Raw genomic sequence first — 20902 nt, 5'->3', positions numbered from 1 at the left:
CCAGTACCTTCAGGTCTTGTGGCAACCTCCAGTCAGGCACCTAGGTGAGTAACAGATACAGATACTCAGCAGTTCTGTGGTCCAGGCCAGTCATTTCTGTGCTTGAACATGGATTGAAAATGTGAACACTTTGATTCAAAACTTAAAAAAAAATGTGAAGAAATATGCAGTAAATGCTCAAATGAAAAACAGGGGAGGGAGAACTGCAATGTATCCCTTTGCTAACTCCTTAGAATAGCTGGTCCTTACTGACTTCCACTGTAGTGCCAAAAAAACCCCATAAAAAATCCAAGGGCATTCTTGTACTGATGTCAGTAAGTGGTGGATCAGCTCGCAAGCCTCCTTCACATTATGAGCTTTCCAAGTTCCTGTAGTACCAGTCACACCAACTTTGACAAATGGGTCACAGATCTGTCTGCAAGTGCTAAAGTCTGATGAACACTTGTTGGAGAACGGGAAGTGCTTGATCTGATGCTGAGTGATGACAATGACCCTTTGCTACTCATTAAAATTTTTGGAATGAAAGAACAAAAAGAATGACTTTATACCAAGTTGACGTGTTTTGCTTCTTCTGTCTGCAGTGTTTCAGTTCAGTATCAGGATCAAGAAGCTGGAAGCTGGATACTGCTGAAACATGGCCTGGATCAGAAGCTGATTCCTACTTTGGCATAAAACTGTTAAGTCAAACATGCACTGGTGTTCTGAACAACTGAGATGGCCATAGACACATGGACACTGCACAGTGCAGCAGTCATTAGCAGTCATGCTGAAAACAGTCAATAATTCTGACCAAGGGGTTATTCATAGTGCGACTTAAGTAGCATCTTCAGTCAAGGCAGACAACTCTTTCATTCTGAGATGAACAACTACGTCACTCAGATGACTCACTGGGGACTTACATGCTGGGTATCAGACAAGTTTTGCTACACAAATGTTGCTACTGAGTAGAGGAACATTTTTTTTGAATGGCTGTTTAAGAAATGGCTATTGTGAGCCATTTGCATTCTTTTCCCTTTTTTTCCCTTAGCAATAGAGGAAACAAACGCACTGAATGCTTGAGATAACTACAGATCTCAAACTTTATGTTGAGTCTACTCAGTGAACATTATCTCAAAGCAGATAGAACTGACATAAGCAATACCTTAAAGGGCTAAGCTGTCATTTTGAGATCTTTACTGCCAAGGATAACAGTAAAAACAAAGCCACATACCCTTTGAAGGATCCCTAGAAGGTTTCCAATGAAATTAGAATGAGAATCTCAACAGTGACGTATGTACATTAAACACATATTTCAATACTTTAAATTGGTGTAACTGGGATATTTTAACCAAATTGCATTTTGTTACAGGTACTGCCTGTTTCTGCTTTCTGTTTCTCTCACTTTAAAACAAAAAAACAAGCTGTTGTTTCACTTCTGGGTTCTTATTGATGCCTGTAATAATGCAGTGAGTATTGTGGTGGGTTTTAGAACTTATTTTCCCTAACAGTTTTTCCTCAAAATTTAAATGATTATCTATGCCTGAGCCAACGCTGCCCATTTGGCTAGTACTTCATCCAATTTATATTCCAAAGCAACAATTACTAGTTCAAGTATTCTAAAGCTTTGCCAAACTTCTGTGTGTGTTTTTTTTCATGAAAACATGGTCTTTTAACTAAGATACCACACTTCTGAACTAGTCAAAGCCCTTGTGCACGCTTTTTCCCAGCCTATGGGACTATTCTCACTTAACTTTGTGAAGGCACTCCACCTCAGCTGCAGAGGGACAGAGAAAAGATGGTTTTCTTCACTTCACAGAACTTTCAAAATGTTTAACTTGGTTTAAATATTTATTTTATACATCCAGGTGAACAATGTCTGGATGCCTCTAAGGCATTTGCTAGGAAAATCCTTCCTAACTGCCCTTTGTGTTCACAGGTGTCTGTAAAAGACATCTTTTCATGTGTGTTCATATAAAAATGCACAACTTCTTGCAGCATTTTTGAAAGAGAGTTCTTCCTTCCACAGATTCAGATTACAGCAAGATAAATAAAAAATGGTGTTTTTTAAAAAAGATTACCTCCTTGGGATTTGAGGATGTCTGAGGATTTCAAGTAATACCAATATTATTCACTATACAGCAGAAAACTTGGAATTCAAGAAAGAGCTTCATTAGAACAAAAAAGGTTAAAAAAGTTTAAGAGTGCTTTATTTCCCTCATGAGCACCAGCACAGCAGCTATAAATAACTGTAAACAGAAATCAAAACAAGTTTCATGCTAAGATACCAGAAAGCAAGATTTATTTTCTCATAGACTTTATACTCACAATCTCATCTCCTGGCAACCAATATCCTTCTTGTTCAATACCAGCTTTTGACCCTTTACACCCCACTGTCAGGGTTTCAACAATGAGCCCATCCTTGACTGCTAAGCTCAGCTGACGTGTGGTTTCTTTGGGATGCATACCATGGACTCGGGACATGTACCTGCAAACAAAGCACATTAATCTTTAAGTGTTAGTGTTAAAGGACAAAAGGCACAAGCAAAAAATACTTGTATTCAAATTACTTAAAATAAAACACAATCTAAATTGTGGGTTGTTTTCAAACCCTCCAGAATTATACAATTTCCACTTTTACTCCAAATAATCTTTTCTTCCCCTTGAAGTTATCATCTACACATAGATGAAATGTAATACAACAGTAATCTTCTACGAAAAAAACCTTATCACACCCCAAAACTGAGATGCACACTGCTTGGGCTTGTCTTTCCTAAGCTCCCACATCCATTTATGCCCCTAAGAGACATCTTTAACTGAAGCTTCCACTTCTGTTACACTTCTTATAGCATGAATGCTACAGAATGAGCCTGGAGATGTACCCACAGGTCTGTGATACCTGTGAATACAACCCGTTTATAACGTGTCATTTATGTCACATGGAAACCCAGGAGCTGGAGTTCCAGCAGTAAGAAAGGTTTTCTCCCTTTCTCGAGATAATCACAGTAATCACACTCTGCTGACCTGCACTAGTGAGAACAGAACATACACAGCCTGAACTGTACAGCCATGAGATTCTGCTGTGTAATGGTGGCCTTTGCCCAGTACAGTTTGCTTCTCGACCAATACAAAATGTTAACTTGGAGTACACAACATAAACTGATCCTTCCTCAAATAAAGATGACCTGTTTCAAGATCATTACACTTCAGATTCTTTTTAGCAGTATTCCAAAAACATGCAGTAGTGAAGAGAGCTGTAACCACGTGCACCCAGCAAAACTGTGAACTGACTTAGAACCAATTGTTTTGTGGGTGCATGTTTCTAGTCTCAAATCTTTTACTTCATTTTCAAAGTGCAGGTGAGTACCATTAGTTTGCTGAGGCATAAAGTGCTGAAGCTTTAAAGCTGCCTGAAGTGGCAAACCCAACTCTCCTGTTTAAATACCGAGGCTCTCTGTGTTTCATGTGTGGGCACATACGCACAGATTTATACAAACAAAAGCAGCTTTTCCAAGTGCAAATTATCTCTTGCTTACTAGAACTACCTTTTGTCAACAACTGCTAACTTGACTGGTTTTTCAGCAAATTTCTGTTTTAATCTGTACTCACAACCTGCACATTGGAGCCAGAGTATTCATGTTTTCTGCAGTTTCTTCAAGTCTTTGTCTCAGAAGACAGAGCATAGGTACCACCATTTTATTGACAGAACAAATCAGACACTGGGCAAAGATCTCCCTACAGTTACACACCAGGCTGCTGTAAGTCTGAGAACAGAAATCAAGTATTATTAAGTCAGTGCCATAATCTTCAGTGCAGCCTGCTGAGGAAACCATTTACTTTTTATTGCATTATCCACAGCTGTGGAAACACAGTCCACTGAAATTCCTGAATGGAATCTGCATACTTTGTGATTATTTCTCCCTCACATCTCTGAACAGAAGAGATATATAGTACAAACCAAAAAGCCTTCAAATAACTGTAATCAGCTAAGAGGTTTAATCTGCCTATTTCAACTGTGGCAGGGTGTGCACTGGTGAAAAGGAGCACAAGGACCAAAATCTCCCATTTCTCAAATCCAAACTGTGTTCTCAACCATAGTGAACATACTGCCACCAACTAAACTAAACAATCTCTTCTTCAGCCATGAATCAGGGGTAATAAATCTCCAGTGGCTTTTTGAAGAATACTTTAGTCATTGTTGTGGCAGTTTAGGCTGGGTGCCCCCTGCCACTGCCGCATGAGATACACCTCTGGTGTCCTGGGTGCCCACCCACAGGGGTGGACACAGGAAACGACGTATTTCTACCCATAAATCCTGCACCCTATAAGGCCATCTGCAAAGGGGGACACCCTGGTGCGTAGCCGTGGCGTAGAATCCCTCCTGCTGTTCCGAAGCGGCAGCGGCGATTCTATAGCTGCAGGCACTGGGGGAAAGCTTAAGAATGCGGTGCCTGTCCCTTTCCCTTTTGTTCCCCGCGGCGCCAGCGGCGAGCAGAGCGTCGCGGAGCCGAGGAAGGGGGAGGGACAGTCGGAAGCAGACCAGGGTCGGCTTGTCCCGCGGCGGTGGGGGCTAGCCGCAGCGGGGCGGTGAGCGGTGGCTCCCGCAACTCAAGAAGGCGGGCGGTGGCTCCAGTTCAAAAGCTGCTTCCGAGGACCCAGGGAGCGAGTATAGCTTTGGCTGGAAAAGCCGCTCTTGTGGCCCGAGGGGTGGCGGCGGTTTTGATCTGTACCGCGGCTGCAGAGGTGACGGCGGCTCTCGCTGTTATCTCTCCCCTGATTTTCGGACGCGCTCCGAAAATGGCGCCTAGCACCTGGCTCCGCCTCTCTTCTCGGTGGGTTGCAGTGCAGCCACTCCCTCTCCAGGGGAGGGCTGTGTAGCCGGATGCCTCCATGCCTTGGCACGCGTACGCTCAGGGGGAGCGGTGTGCCTGTGTGTGGTGTGCATCCGTATTAGCCTCGGGCCGCGGCTGGAAGCGGTCAGCACTGGGCTTGGGAAATGTCCGTGCAGCTTTGGAAAGTCTCAGCGTGCTGTTGCCTGCAAGGGGTGGAAAGAGTCGAGTTGAGGAGCCTGATTGCTCAGACTCGATTGCCCCGGGGGGTGGAAACATGCCGCTTGAGTGGATGGAGAAATGTTTGATTGAGAAGTTATGAGGTTGTTTCCAGGTGGCCAGGATGCTCCATCGGATCCATGAAGAGTTCACCGTGCAGAAGAATGAACTCTGCGTCACTGGGAGGTTCCACAGGATGAGGGAGAAGAGCTGGACTGAACTGTTACCTGAGCCCGAGGGAGAGACTCTTTGGAAAGACGCCCAGATGGAGACTTGGACTTTGCCAGACATGTCATCAGAAAGTTGTTTCTGATTTGATGATATGTTTTGGGTGCAGGAATTATGGGTATGAAATAAGGGGTGGAATGTGGCAGTTTAGGCTGGGTGCCCCCTGCCACTGCCGCATGAGATACACCTCTGGTGTCCTGGGTGCCCACCCACAGGGGTGGACACAGGAAACGACGTATTTCTACCCATAAATCCTGCACCCTATAAGGCCATCTGCAAAGTCATTCTCTTCCTCTTTCTTCCCTCTTGCCAGGGGTGGTGGTTTCCCTCTTGCCACTGTGGTGGTTTGGCCCTGGCCTGGAGGCCAGATGCCCACCAAAGCCGCTCTATCACTCCCCCTCTTAAATGGACAGGGGGAGAGGGGAGGAAGAAAAAAAAAATTGACCAAAGCTAATAATAAGATAGAAGCGAATTTAATAACAATAATAGTCAAAAGCAATAGACCGCGCGGAAGCAAGAGAGAGATGTTAGTCTCTACTTCCCATTAGCAGGACGATGGTCGGTCTCGGGAAGCAGGGCTCTCTAAGCTTGGTAGTTGCTTGGGAGGATAGACGCCATGGACCAATCCCCGCCACTTCCTTCTTTTACTTCATTCTTATATCTGAGCTGACGTCATATGGCATGGAATACTTCTTTGGCCAGTCCAGGTATGCCAGCTCAGCCATGTCCCCTCCCAAGATCCTGCCCATCCCTCAATGTACTCTTGGGGCAGGGAAACATTGAAAAGACATAGCCTGGGTACTTATTCAACAGTAGCCAAAACATTGCTATGTTATCAACTGCTGCTGCAAAACACAGCACTGGAGAATTAACTCCAGCTTGGCCAAACCCAATACAATCTCCACCCCTTATTCCATACCATTTGCGTCACGCTCAGGTTCTACACAATTCAGTACCTTTCATCATCTCATTTGATTCTCATGCTTAAATCCTTTCTTACTCGTACTCGTGATTCAATCTACATACTTAAACCATCTCAATATTTCACACAGAGACCCATATAAAAATATATAAAAAAAAGTTCTTCTGCTCCTCCAGATGTTACTTAGGAGTGTTCAGGATAGGAGAAGCAGGATATTCCACTCTTGGACACCAACACCAGCTTGGTCTCAGCCATTGGGTCGCTCTTGTTCTTTGCAGGCCTTCATCAGTTTGAATCCTTCTCACTTTCTGACTTTCTGCAACATACAACTCACATTACTCACATCTCAAATTACCTTTCCCCCAATGTCATATCTCCTTGAGGCACACACTGGGTTTCCCCATCCTTTCTCATTACCCACCAAGTACATCCAGGCCCCTGAGCAAAGACAATCCCACAAATGAGTTTGCCTTTCCCCATAGGAGGAGCAACCCACACTGCCTTTCCCAGCCACTTTCCCATGTGCACTACAGGGACTTTATCTCCCCCCACAGTGTGCAAGTGTTCTGTTTGGGCAGAGCCAGGACGGTTAACAGATCCTCGGGAATTAACCAGCCAAGTAGCTTCTGCTAAATTTGCCTCCCAGTGCCTCCATGCCCCATTACCCAATGCCTTCAACATAGTCTTTAACAGTCCGTTATATCTTTCAATCTTCCCAGAGGCTTGTGGGTGGTAGGGAATGTGATACACCCATTCAATGCCATGTTTTCTGGCCCAGGAACTGATGGCATTGTTCCTGAAATGAGTCCCATTGTCAGATTCGATTCGCTCAGGTGTACCATGTCGCCACAGGATTTGCCTTTCAAGGCCTAAGATGGTGTTCCGGGCAGTGGCATGGTTTACAGGATATGTTTCCAGCCAGCCTGTAGTTACTTCTACCATGGTGAGGATGTAACGCTTGCCCTGGCGTGTTCGTGGCAGTGGTCCGATATAGTCAATCTGCCAGGCCTCACCGTAGCGAAAACCCAGCCACCGCCCTCTGTTCCAGGGAGACTTAACTCTGGTGGCTCTCTTGATGGCAGCACAGGTTTCACAGTCATGTGTGACCTGCGTGATGGCTTCCATGGTCAAGTCCACCCCTCGGTCTCGAGCCCATCTGTACGTAGCATCTCTTCCTAGATGTCCCGACGTTTCATGGGCCCATTGAGCTACAAACAGTTCACCTTTACGTTCCCAGTCCAGATCCACTTGGGCTACATCGATTCTGGCAGCCTTGTCTACATGCTCATTGTTTTGATGTTCTTCATTAGCACGGCTCCTAGGTACATGAGCATCAACATGGCGTACCTTCAGAGTCATGTTCTCTATTCGATTGGCAATATCCTGCCACAATGGAGCAGCCCAAATAGGCTTGCCCCTGCGTTGCCAGTTGGTCTTCTTCCACTGTTGTAACCATCCCCACAAGGCATTAGCCACCATCCAAGAATCTGTGTAAAGTATTGGCCATTTCTCTCTCTCGGCAATCTCTAGAGCCAGTTGGATGGCTTTCACTTCTGCATACTGACTCGATTCACCTTCTCCTTCAGCAGCTTCAACAACTTGTCGTGTAGGACTCCATACAGCAGCCTTCCACTTTCGATGGTTTCCTACCACACGACAGGATCCATCAGTAAACAGAGCGTAAGGCCTTTCATCTTCAGGTAACTCGTTGTATGGTGGTGCCTCCTGGGCACGAGCCACCTTCTCAGGTGATGCTCCGAAGTCTCTGCCTTCTGGCCAGTCCATAATCTCTTCCAGAATTCCTGGGTGGTTGGGTTTCCCTAGTCGAGCTCGCTGCGTAATCAGTGCTACCCACTTACTCCATGTAGCACTAGTCGCATGATGCGTAGAAGGGACGTTCCCTCTGAACATCCAGTGCAGCACAGGTAACCTGGGTGCTAAGAGGAGAGGTGCTTCTGTACCCACTACTTCTGAAGCAGCTCGAACTCCTTCATAGGCTGCTAGAATCTCCTTCTCAGTTGGTGTATAGTGGGCTTCTGATCCTCGATATCCTCTACTCCAAAATCCCAATGGCCGACCTCGGGTTTCACCTGCTGTCTTCTGCCAGAGGCTCCAAGTAAGACCATGTTCCCCGGCCGCGGTGTAAAGGATATTTTGCACCGATGGTCCTGTGCGGATGGGCCCAAGTGCCACTGCACGAGCTATCTCTTGCTTGATCTGTTCAAAGGCTTGTTGTTGCTCACTGCCCCATTCAAATTGATTTTTCTTCCGAGTTACTCGATAGAGAGGGCTCACAAGCTGACTATATCCTGGGACATGCATTTTCCAGAACCCCACAAGGCCTAGGAAAGACTGTGTCTCTTTCTTGTTGGATGGTGGAGACATGGTTGCTATCTTGTTGACCACGTCCATAGGTACATGACGGCGTCCATCCTGCCATTTTATTCCCAGGAACTGAATTTCTTGTGCAGGTCCTTTGACCTTGCTCTTCTTTATAGCAAATCCAGCCTTCAGAAGTATCTGAATAATTTTTTCTCCCTTTTCAAACACTTCTTTTGCCTCGTCACCCCATACAATGATGTCATCAATATATTGTAGATGTTCAGGGGCATCACCTTTTTCCAGTTCACTGTGGATCAGTCCATGACAAATGGTGGAGCTATGTTTCCACCCCTGGGGCAATCGATTCCAGGTGTATTGTACACCTCTCCAGGTGAAGGCAAATTGGGGCCTGCACTCTGCTGCCAATGGAATTGAGAAGAAGGCATTGGCGATATCGATGGTAGCGTACCATTTGGCTGCCTTCGACTCCAGCTCATACTGGAGCTCTAGCATATCTGGTACAGCAGCACTCAGTGGTGGCGTCACTTCATTCAGGCCACGATAGTCAACCGTTAATCTCCACCCTCCATCAGACTTCCGCACTGGCCAAATGGGACTGTTGAAAGGTGAATGTGTTTTACTGATCACTCCCTGGATCTCCAGCTGGTGGATCAGTTCATGAATGGGAGCCAGGGAATCTCGGTTTGTGCGATACTGCCTCCGGTGCACTGTTCTGGTAGCAATTGGCACCTGTTGTTCTTCAATCCGAAGCAATCCCACAACCAAAAGATTTCTCTGAAAGGCCAGGCAGGGTAGAGAGCTGTCTGATTTTCTCTGTGTTCACTGTGGCCACACCAAAAGCCCATCGATAACCCTTTGGGTCCTTGAAGTACCCCCTCTTGAGGTAATCTATACCAAGAATGCAAGGGGCCTCTGGGCCAGTCACAATGGGATGTTTCTCCCACTTGCTCCCTGTTAGACTCACATCATCTTCTAATACAGACAGCTCCTGGCAGCCTCCCGTCACTCCAGAAATCCAAATGGATTCAGCACCTTTGTGCCTAGATGGCATCAGCGTGCATTGTGCCCCCGTGTCTACCAATGCCTTATATTTCTGTGGCTTTGATGTGCCAGGCCATCGAATCCACACAGTCCAATATACTCTGTCATCCCTTTCCTTCTCCTGGCCAAAGGCAGGGACCCTCTACTCTTGGTCTTCATCAGAATATTCAATGTCTGATCCAGGTGGTACGTGGCCAGAGGTCCCCTCATCAGGATCAAGGGGTGTAACCTCAGTTCTTTTCCTCCTGGAAGATCGTTTGATTGCTCTCCTGGCTTTCTACAGCAGATACCTTTGCTGCCTTCTTAGATGATCCCTTTTTAACCGCCGTCTTCCCTCTTAGTTCACGAACACGAGTTTCCAGTTTATAAGTGGGTTCACCATCCCACTTCCTCATGTCCTCTCCCTGGTCACGCAGGAAGAACCAGAGTACTCCACGTGGCGTGCGCCTGGGTCTCCCCTTCCCTCCAACTGGGGCAGAAGGGGACTGGTTTCTTGGGGTACACCTAATAGGTGAGGCACTGGTTCGTGGGAATGAGTTGGTGCAGAGGTTATCTTCAAAATTCTGGAGCCAGGCTGACACTACCTCCACAGGCCATGTGTCCTCATCTAGATAGTACATCAACGCTAGGCTGCTTGAGTACAATGCTGGAGCACCTTGGATCACTTTCCTCCACATGGCCCGCGTGCATGGGACATCCTCTGGGTCTGTGGAGACACTTTGATCATCTAAGTCACCATGGATAACTTCCAGCACCGCTAATTCTCTTAGGTACTGGATGCCTTCATCTGCAGTGTTCCATTTCCCTGGAGAGCTCATAAGGTCCTCCTTGCATGGGTACCTTGCCCTCACACTTAACAAGAGTCGTCTCCAGAGGCTACATATGCCTGTCTCCTTTGCAATCCCTTTTTCAATACCTCTGTTTCTGGCAATGGGACCCAGTTGTTGGGCCTCTTTCCCTTCTAGCAGTTGACTATCAGCCCCATTGTCCCAGCACCGGAGCAGCCAAGCAGCAATCCGCTCCCCTTGTTTGGCGGCTGTAATCCTTGCGCAAGTCTCTCAGCTCTGCCGAGGTTAAGGACCGAGTAGTTTCTGCTTCTTGTTTGATCTCGCTCACTGCCTCTGATCTCCCAGTTGATGGACCAGCCTCTTCATCATAATCTTCCTCATCCCTTATCAATCGATGAGAGGGACCTGTTGATCTCCTTGTCCACTGTTTCTTTTTCACTACTGGGGCAACTTCTTTGGCTGTCATTTGGGTCCCCATCTCAACCATGATATCCTCAGGTAATGTTTGAGTACTTGCCTCAGCCACAGTTTTCTTAGAGCACTGAACTGTGGCTCGGTAAGCACAGGCCAGGCCCCAGTAGAGTGCAAGAAGTTGTTGGTTCTCATTGGGATAGGCAAGGCACCCTTGTATCAGATGGCGAGTCAGCTTAGTGGGATTGCTCAGATCTTCTGGGGTAAAGTCCCAGGCTATGGGAGGTGATAACCGTCCTAGGAATCTGCCCAAATCCTTCCACACTCCCTGCCACCCAGGGACCGACCACCTCAGGGCACGTTTCAATATATCCCCACCCAAGGGCTGTTTCCTGTCATACCATGATGGAACCAAACTCCACAAAACCCGTAACATGCCAGTGACGTTGATTAGCAGTACTAGAGAGCTCACGTAAGGATGGATCAAAATCTTGGGGGCCTGCATAATAAAATTCTCTATATTCATTTCAGGCGGGGAGAAAGAAATGATAACCTCTCCAGCATAGCTCCCACAGAACAGTAGCCCTACAAGTAGAAGAAACAAACACATAGCCATTATCTGCCTCGGCATGTTCCCAAACAACCGAAACGTTTCCAAAACAAAGCAAATATTATCAAGAAGCCACGTGACCAGCACAGAAGCTTGTATCTTCAGCAGGCTTATAGAAAAACTGCAGAGTTTACAGCTATATTATATATATATGTATTTTCTTTTTCTTCTTCCCGGGTTTCGGCACCAAAATAGACTGTGGTGGTTTGGCCCTGGCCTGGAGGCCAGATGCCCACCAAAGCCGCTCTATCACTCCCCCTCTTAAATGGACAGGGGGAGAGGGGAGGAAGAAAAAAAAAATTGACCAAAGCTAATAATAAGATAGAAGCGAATTTAATAACAATAATAGTCAAAAGCAATAGACCGCGCGGAAGCAAGAGAGAGATGTTAGTCTCTACTTCCCATTAGCAGGACGATGGTCGGTCTCGGGAAGCAGGGCTCTCTAAGCTTGGTAGTTGCTTGGGAGGATAGACGCCATGGACCAATCCCCGCCACTTCCTTCTTTTACTTCATTCTTATATCTGAGCTGACGTCATATGGCATGGAATACTTCTTTGGCCAGTCCAGGTATGCCAGCTCAGCCATGTCCCCTCCCAAGATCCTGCCCATCCCTCAATGTACTCTTGGGGCAGGGAAACATTGAAAAGACATAGCCTGGGTACTTATTCAACAGTAGCCAAAACATTGCTATGTTATCAACTGCTGCTGCAAAACACAGCACTGGAGAATTAACTCCAGCTTGGCCAAACCCAATACAATTGTTCAGACTGTGCAGTTTGGAGATGCACAAGGATTGTCTTCTCCACTTTTAAAAGAAAATGCTATCAGCTTTCACAGGAAACCACACACAGCAAAAGAATGTAGAACTGCTGTTAGAAATGTGTCCCTCCCCCAAATTTTTACTTATATTGAAACCTGTGAAGTGTATGTGGCTAGATATTCATGGAGACTATAGAATAGCACTGGCAGGGTATGGATGAAATCCTGCATGTTTCTTTTTCAGCCAGAAGGATGGCAGTTAAACTAAGAAGACATTAAGGCACAGGATTTGAACCAGATAATATAGTTAACGTTCTTTAACAGCAAAATGTGAAAAACTCTCACAGCAGGTGAAAAGATGCTGGCAACCAAAAATAAGTTTAACTCTAGCCTAGAGACAGAAAGTATTCTGCCTGGAGTCCTAACTACTACATCAGACTCACTATTGGATTGGAAAAACCAGTGTTGCAATGTCTTTGTGCAGATGTGACACCACTAATCCAGGGAGTATGAGTCTTTTCCTGGCACTGAAGGAGCTGGCAGCAAGAAGTTAAAAAACAAGTAAGAGACACAAAGCAATCCCTGACTGCTGTTTTCAACAAAAGCTGATTAGCCTTACTTTGGAGATTGGGAGCTGGAGCAATACTGGGCTTTTATGCTCTTACCCAGTTCTCTGTATCAACAGATTGGGAAGTGTAATACAATCCCTATCGCTGCTATTATGAGGCCAGCCCCAAAAAATAAAGCAAATATACTTTCAGATGTGTGAGAATAAGACACGGAGACAAAGTAAAATCCCCTAAATTACCAAACCACCCCAAATAAGATAGCAGACTGAAACGACCATTTCAAAATACAATAACTATGCCATAATGCCTAGTATGCAAAATGAGGTCTGTCTGATGGGGGGAGGGGGGGATGAGGTGTGTTGGCCTGATAATCTGCATGTAAAATTCCAAATATCACCAAATGAGACTGCTTGTCTGCAGGATACAGAACCAACTGAGCTGCTGCTGAATATTGCAGTATTTATGATTCAGTATTTTCTCCATTTTTGAACTGACAGCGTAAACTTCCTTGACATTATCATCGAAGAATCTAGTAAATCTAGCAAATCAGGTTTTGTAATAAGTTTCTGAGAGCCTACTTTCAATTATTGCAGCACCCCTTGGAAAGAGAAGCATGCCGGTTGCTCATTATCACCCTTACACAAACCTCGGCATCACCACACCATCAATGTAGGTGTAAATGTGCTGACCTTCTGAAACAGGACTGATTTACCAAGAGAATCCAGTACACACACACGTGCACACAGCAAAGAGATCTGCACACGTGTCCAAGAGCAAAAGGAGAGCATCACAGGAGAACAACAGATGATCATCATTATTAGATGTGCAGATTGCTCATGTGCATGCATGTGCATCTGCATTTAGTACACAAAATATCAAACAGAAAAATAGGAAACAATAACTTCAGACCTATCTGGGTCTGCAGGTGAACAGCAGTCAGGTCTTTTCAAATCCAGTGGCAATAAAATCCCACCCTATTCTTGCTTATATAATTTATTTCCCATCCTAAAACTTTGACCACCACTTAGACACCACAGGGACAGCCCAAAAGTTTATCAGAGACGAGGATTTGAGCAGTTCTCACAGGCCTCAGCATCCAGGAGCCACACAGCCACCTGCTGCACACCCCTGCTGAGCCCCACTTCGATGATGAAGGAATGATGCTCAGGGAAACCTGGCACCTCCCCTCCAGAGTATCTCTCCTTCACAGAAACAAACTGTAGAAGCTCCTGTAAATCACTACTAAGTGAAACTCGATTTTGCCATTCCCTTTGCTAAACACAACTGGACCACAGGAGTGCCTTAACGCACCGCTAAGTTGCTTGTCTGCCCAATATACAGGAGACATTACAGAAGCACCAAAGTCTGACAGGATCTGAGCAATTAACACCTAAACAAACCCAACAAACAACAACAAACAATCAAACAAACAAATACATCTGGCCAGTGTTCAGCATTTCTTTCTATTTGAAGCCTACGTCTAATATATGTGCTTCATAACATACCTTCAAACTCAAGCAAGTTTGTTTTGATCTGAGGGGAGTGGAGGAAGCAGATTCTAAAGCTGTGATCACCATGGGAGCAAAACAGATACAAGAGTGGCTGGCACTTGCAGGGGATCAGATGGGGAACTTTTCCCCTACAGCTGTCACACAGCTCGCAATTCTTGCTTGGTGCTGTGTATCTCAATTCAAACCATGCTTTAGAAAAATATCCTTTCAAGTGTTTTCATGATGCATTTTTTTTTTTTAGATTTTTCTATCCAACATGATTTTTGTTTTTATCTGAGTTAAAGGTAACAAAAACTGGTTGGTTTTCGTTTTGGTTTGTTTTTTTATTTGGGGTCACATTTGTTTATCCTGGCTAACTTTCAAAATCATCACACTGTCACACAGATGTTCACCTAATAACCAGCTAGGGAACAGCACAAGGACTGGAAAAGCCGTCAGGGCATGGCTGCTGCTTTTGGTGATGATATTGTTTGTATGAATGGGAATATGAAACCACAGCCTAAAATGGGTGCTATGAGTAGTGCTCTGGAGATCATCCTCTCTCCACTGAATTAGAGAGAAAGCCTTGATGAGCACTTCAGGCCAGATAGCAACCTATTAAATGGCCATATCACACTTATTTTTATATCTTTTACATTTATTTACACAAATAAACCAAATATAATCTAGACATTTCATTTACAAATAATATAAAAATGTTATGATTCAAGCAAAAATCAATATTGATCATGACACAGAAAGTAAATCAGTTTGCTTTTAGTAATTACCAATACAGATAGCCCGTTATGCATTTTTCTGTGCAAACTTACACAGCTTCAGCACAAATATTAACAGAAGTATGAAGTACATTAACATTAAAAACTGAGATAGTGATTTTCAAGTCAGTTACACCTCCAAAACTTTCCTTCTCAATATTTATACTGGGATTCTTTCTCAATCTATTATCTAAGAAAATAAAATTCAATATTGAACTTGTCAGTTTTTAGAGTAACAGTAAGGAGAGCTTGCTGGGTTGAGCTGGGATAGAGCTCATGTTCTTTACAGTAGCTAGTGTGGGGCTGTGGATTTGTGCTGGAAGCAGTGCTGGTAACATAGAGGAGTTTCAGTTACTGCTGAGCAATGCTTACAAAGAGTCAAGGCCTTTTCTGCTCCTCACGCTGCCCCACCAGCATGTAAGAGACTCAGGCAGGACCAGCTGACCCCAGCTGACCAAAGGGATCTCATCTCATATGAGGTCATGCTTGTCACATCAAGCTGGGGGAAGGCAAAGGAGGAGTGGGTGTTAGGAGTGCTGGCATTTACCTTCCCAAGTTACCACCACACATGGCAGAGCCCTGCTTCCCCAAGGTGGCTGACCACCTGCCTGCTGATGGGAAGCAGTGAACAAATTCCTTGTTTTGCTTTTGCTTCACCCATTAAACTGTCTTTATCTCAGCCCATGGGTTTTCTCACTTTTATTCTTCTTATTCTCTCCCCCACCCAACCAGGAGGGAGGGAGTGAGCGGCTGTGGGGGGCTTACTCATCAGCAAACATCAAACACAGTGTATGGCTGTTGTTAATAACCATGTGTTTGTGCTGTTTGAGTGAATCATACTCATGCTCAGCCCAGAGATGACTTTCCCTACTGAACCAAGAGAGAATACTGAGATAAAAAGAGAAAGCTGAAAGCTGCCTTATTAACAATACCACATGAAAGCAGTCTTAGAGAAGAATTATTTCATAAGGATAACTGATGAAGCAAAATCCGTTACAACACCTGAACACCTACCTTTTTTTTTTTCCCCAGAACAGACTCCAGGAGCTGGATGTGCATAAGTACACAAAACGTTTAGCCTCGCCTTAAGCTCTAGTCCTCAACAAAACAGCCTTCTATACTGAAGTCCTGCAGACATAACAGCTGCACCTACAGCATGCTTTTCCTTCCATACAGTCAGTATAAAGCAGTTAAAACAAGGTGGTAAGGTTGGAGGAGTCTTTTGTCAGTCCCACAGTGCACTGCAGTACTCTTATGGCAGCTAGCACTGAGAAGCACACCCAGCAATTCAGGCAGCAATGTTCTATACCACGTAGTGGCACAGTGGCTCTATACCAAGTTGAAGGAACAATTATCCCTAACAAACCACAAACAACACTGCTTAAATTATCTGGACATTTTATGTAGTTCTTTTAACCAGTTTAATTACAGTGATTAAACAGAATTGTTACACAAACTATAGAAACTATCTGTGTCAACAAGAGATTGATGGGGAAAAGAGTAATTACTAATATGCATTTTAAACTTTAACCAAATTTATTAATAGTTAATTAAATCTTAGGAGTCCAATTACCTGTAAGGGAATTATGAAGAAAAATCTAAGAGAAACTGGAAGACTGGAGTAGCCAAAGAAAGAAAACTTTAAAAATATATCTGTAAAAATATGATTCCAAATCTGCCATGCAGCTGAATGTCAATAATTTATTGTACTCATTTAAATATGCATGCCTTTTTTCCAGTATGTTTTAAGACATTTTATTCCATAGAATCACTTTTTGAGGTTATCCCAAATCCAAAACAGATGGAAGATAATGAGGAAAAAACAGAAAGTCAAAGCATAATTATAACTTTTAAACACACTTTTAGGAATGAACCATTTGTCAAGCTGTGCTCTTGACAGCGAAGTCACAAGACAGGGGAAGAAATTTCTCTGGTAGTGTTTGCAGAGAACTAATATCAACAATATCAATCTAAATAATTGACATATTCAGGTCAGATTATCCCAACATCAAGTCTGGACAGAAAAATAACTCATATTTCTTGGAAAAAACATTTACTAGAAATATAATTTTGTTATTAAGGAATTTGGCAGTTTAGAAATGCTAGCCTGTTCTAGCAGTTCGATTTTCAATTATTATAATTCCTGACTTGAGACACAATAGGAAATCTAAAGTTTTTACAGAAATTACACCACTGCCTTCAATGAGCTTTACGGTTCAACAAAGACACTCTGAACACACTGAGGCCTCTGTACAAGGAGGGTCTCATATTTGAAAGCTTTCTTCGGAAGGCAGCTTGCACATTCAGTGCTTATTTCTTTACATTCACTACATTCTTACTTCTTTCTAGTACTGGTTTCCAGTCCTCCGTTTAGTTTTCCAGCTACTGAAGAATGCTTATCTCCATCCAATGGAAAGTACCTTTCCAAGTGTAATGTACTCCCAGATACAATTACTCAAATTGCAGAATCCCTTTCCTGTAACAATTTGTTGATTTACTTTTTCATGTGAGGCACCAAGTCTGTGCAGTATTGTCTCTAGCTTACCAACGCTTTTATTTAAGTCTATCTGTAATACTCCAAATAAGTGTCACATTCTTGCCATTTTTACAGGCACTTTTTAAATTCCTTCAAAAGCAGACACATTTCTTGATGTTTCTTAATACCTTTCTGCATTCAGTGATTATTCTAAAACAATCGCCAAAAGTTCAGTAAGCTCATTAATGTCTGAAAGGCTCCAACTTGCATATTCAACGCCTTCTTCCACAGTATAGGACAGGTTTCAATCACTTCATAATCATGCATTTTCCTGTTCTCTCTTTTCCCCCTCAACACTTTAAAAAGTAAAGCATACTTGATCTAGTTTTCTTTTAATGAAAGGGCCTCCTTCCTTACAGGCTTTCCCTGACAATACTAGAAGCACCCTCTAGTGCTCTTGGCTCCTCCTACGCTATCCTCCTACTCTTAAACTCTCTACAGAAAGCACATGGCTAGGTCCGTAGATTCTTTTTGCATACCTTCTACTGCTGGTATCTTCTGCAGTCTTTCTTTACTCCAGGTACTTTTTAACAGTTGCAGACAAAGTGCACAGGTTACATACAATATATTTCAAATGATGAAAAAAAACAGCAACAGAGGTTCTGCTGTGAATATGTTTGGACTAACAGACCACAGAATACACAGGACAATTTGTCTCAGGCAGCAAATTAACCCTCAAACTGAATCGTGAATCATCTTTCCAACTTCTGCAGTTGTCTGAAAGTACACGTTTGTCACCCCTTATATGACATGGTAGGTTGACTGTCACTTATCTTAAACGGGCATTTATACAAAGATAATCTTGCTGGCTTTCTATTTCCTTATTCATAAATAAGACATGGTACCATAAATTTCATTATTACTTGCAAATACTTGTAAAGCCACTCTTTTAGTCAATCCCAAGAGCTATTAATGTTAATAATTCAAGTATGAGAATCTTCCTTTTAGCTTATGTATATGTGCTCATAATGTTCAATTTTGACCACTCTTTGGTTTTGAGCTTTCTTATTATTCATACTTTTGCCTATGTGCCCAGACACTGATTGAACTCCAGTTGTACTTGACGAAATGATCTTCAAGCCTCGAAGAATATAAGCTGCTTAGTTTTCATTGGAAGAGATATTCTGATGCCCTGCTAAATTCAGAACTTTACTTTTAATATTACGTAATACGCATATTCATTTAGTCATTTGTGATTCTTCATCAGTGACTAGTACTGTAAAGCAACTCAAAGGTTTTTAGCTTTTCCTTGTGAAAAGTTATACCCTTGCAAATATTACATAATAGAAACTACATAACCGGTCATTGTTCTTGTCACTGATGTGCATGTGGAGCATTTACAAGATCCTAGCACTTTTTGGACTACTCCTCACTGCTAACACCTTGCACATTTTTCTCATAGTACTAAGGCTGCTTGCATCTCTGTTTAGTCACTTATTTTTCTTCTGATTAGAGATGAGTCATACAATCTAGACTGTTTTTTAAAAAGTACCAAGTACCTCGTTTTCTAAAATCTTATTACTTATTTTCTCAACCTTGTTTGTAACAATAGGATCTGTCTTACCTAACTTTACCCACCTAAATGTTATCAACACTGTCTTAAAAAAGGCCTCTCTCATAACAGGGATGGATCGCCAGCTAGGCATGTGTGTCTCCTTTCATCACATATAAAACCAGCATGAACAGCTAACAAACTCAGCTAATATATCGCCTGGAGCAAGTAAAATGAAAAGTGTATAGCATTAGTTTACCCACTTGTCTCCTTAGAGACAGGATGCAAACATACATGCTTCAAAGCAGGCTGAAATCCGAGTGCAACCTCAAAACCAAAATTCCCTAAAATATAATCTCCTCCTCAGGCCTGCCTGGGAACCCTCTGTCTCTGGGAAGGTGCTTTGAGGTTTAATGGTGCATTTTTCTTCACCATAAAAATCAGATACACACTAATTCATTTAGGATATCATCCTTTTTCTTTATCCTGTTTATGGTTCACTGTGATTTGTGAACCTGAACTGTTACTTCCACTTCTGAAACTAGTTTTGCCTGCAGTCTCCACTGAGACCTTCCAAGCTCTGTGGGTGAAAGTTATTTTATACTGACTTTCACTTCGTTTGTAACTCTCTCTTTTAGTGGTCTCTGGCCTTATTATGATTTCACATTGGTTATGCAACTGAAGAGCTGCCAAGTGGTTAGTTTTGCTCTTTTAAATTATTCATATTGATTACTTTGACAGGAGTGATGTACATGCTGGAAATGCAGACAAATCAGAGAGGGACACAAAGCCTCCCTCAGTTTTTGTTACTATGGCTAATCTAAGTTATCTGAGAAGGTATTTTAATATTGTAGACTGTTTTACACCTTGCAAGCTCCATAGAACAAAGAATATATATTCGTTTACACTACCTAATACATTTTGAAGAACATTTTAATATTAACAATAATAACACGTCTTTTTTAGTAGCATCCTAGGGCCATCTCAGCAAACATGGCTTATTATTTGTTTGGGCAACCTAACACTTTATCTTTGCCTTCTGGGAAAGACTTCTCCAACAGCCTATCACATTTTCCTAAGAATTAAGATTATTTAGGGCTGTTATTTCCCATTTCTCCTTAACTGCTACATCTATTTCTTGTAAGTTGAGCAAACTACCCGATGCGTACAACTCTGACATTCTAAACTCAACTAAGTACTATAAATAATGTCCATTTCCTAAAAAATTATTATACAAAACAAATACAAGGTGAGTAAAATCTCAATTGCATAGATTAAACTTCACTTTAGGATCCTCAGGTGCTTAGTTCTGCAAGTCTGGGGTTTTTATCAGTACATAATTAGCGACACAGAAATGCCTGTAAGCATTTCACGGTCTCTCACAATGTTTACTGTTCAACAGAGACAGTAATGCCTTATCCCAGGGCTTTTAACAGCACCAGCCTTCCCCCTTCGACAAGCCTGTGTTTGGAAGGGATCACTTACTTTGTAATACGGTCAATATTCGCAATTTGCTTCTGGTTCCGGATGATTTCAATCGCTGCCCAAAGATGCTGGATAGCCTTCGTGTCTGCCTGCCGCCTCTTTGTTAAGCGTGCCATGACCTGCGCACGTGGTCAGCTGCAGCCCAGAAATGGAAACAGACACCAGCATGTTAATGTTGAAAGGGATTCCATGAGGATCACATTGCAATAACTATGGTTAACGTATAGCAACCTAAACAGTATACCACAGCATGTCTCTGTACGCACGAAGAGCAGTAATGCAAACATGAAAACCAATGCGGTTTAGAAGAACCCCTTTCACATCACATAATCTGTAGAGGACAAAAGATGAGCAGTAAAAACTATCAAATCAATAGGAAATGACTGAGCTTATCAAAAAGGTTACAAAGAGTCACATAGCTCACATCT

At 43.3% G+C, this 20902-nt stretch overlaps 1 protein-coding gene across 8 annotated transcripts in view; it reads right to left on the bottom strand.

Moving 5' to 3' along the window:
- ZMYND11 (zinc finger MYND-type containing 11) overlaps positions 1-20590 on the bottom strand; it is a 56432-nt gene extending 35842 nt beyond the window's left edge. For all 8 annotated transcript variants that reach the window (XM_054390214.1, XM_054390215.1, XM_054390216.1 and 5 more), the window contains exons 1-2: positions 20475-20590; positions 2305-2464 (exon numbers count right to left, since the gene is read on the bottom strand). In XM_054390214.1, coding sequence (XP_054246189.1) covers positions 2305-2464; positions 20475-20590 — 276 coding nt within the window. The remainder of the gene's footprint in view (positions 1-2304; positions 2465-20474) is intronic.
- Positions 20591-20902: the final 312 nt, after the last annotated feature.

Source organism: Indicator indicator, chromosome 20, assembly GCF_027791375.1.
Source record: "Indicator indicator isolate 239-I01 chromosome 20, UM_Iind_1.1, whole genome shotgun sequence".
Taxonomy (NCBI): Eukaryota; Metazoa; Chordata; class Aves; order Piciformes; family Indicatoridae; genus Indicator; species Indicator indicator.
Note: the sequence above shows the minus strand (reverse complement) of the source record. Positions and strands in the feature narration are given on the sequence as shown.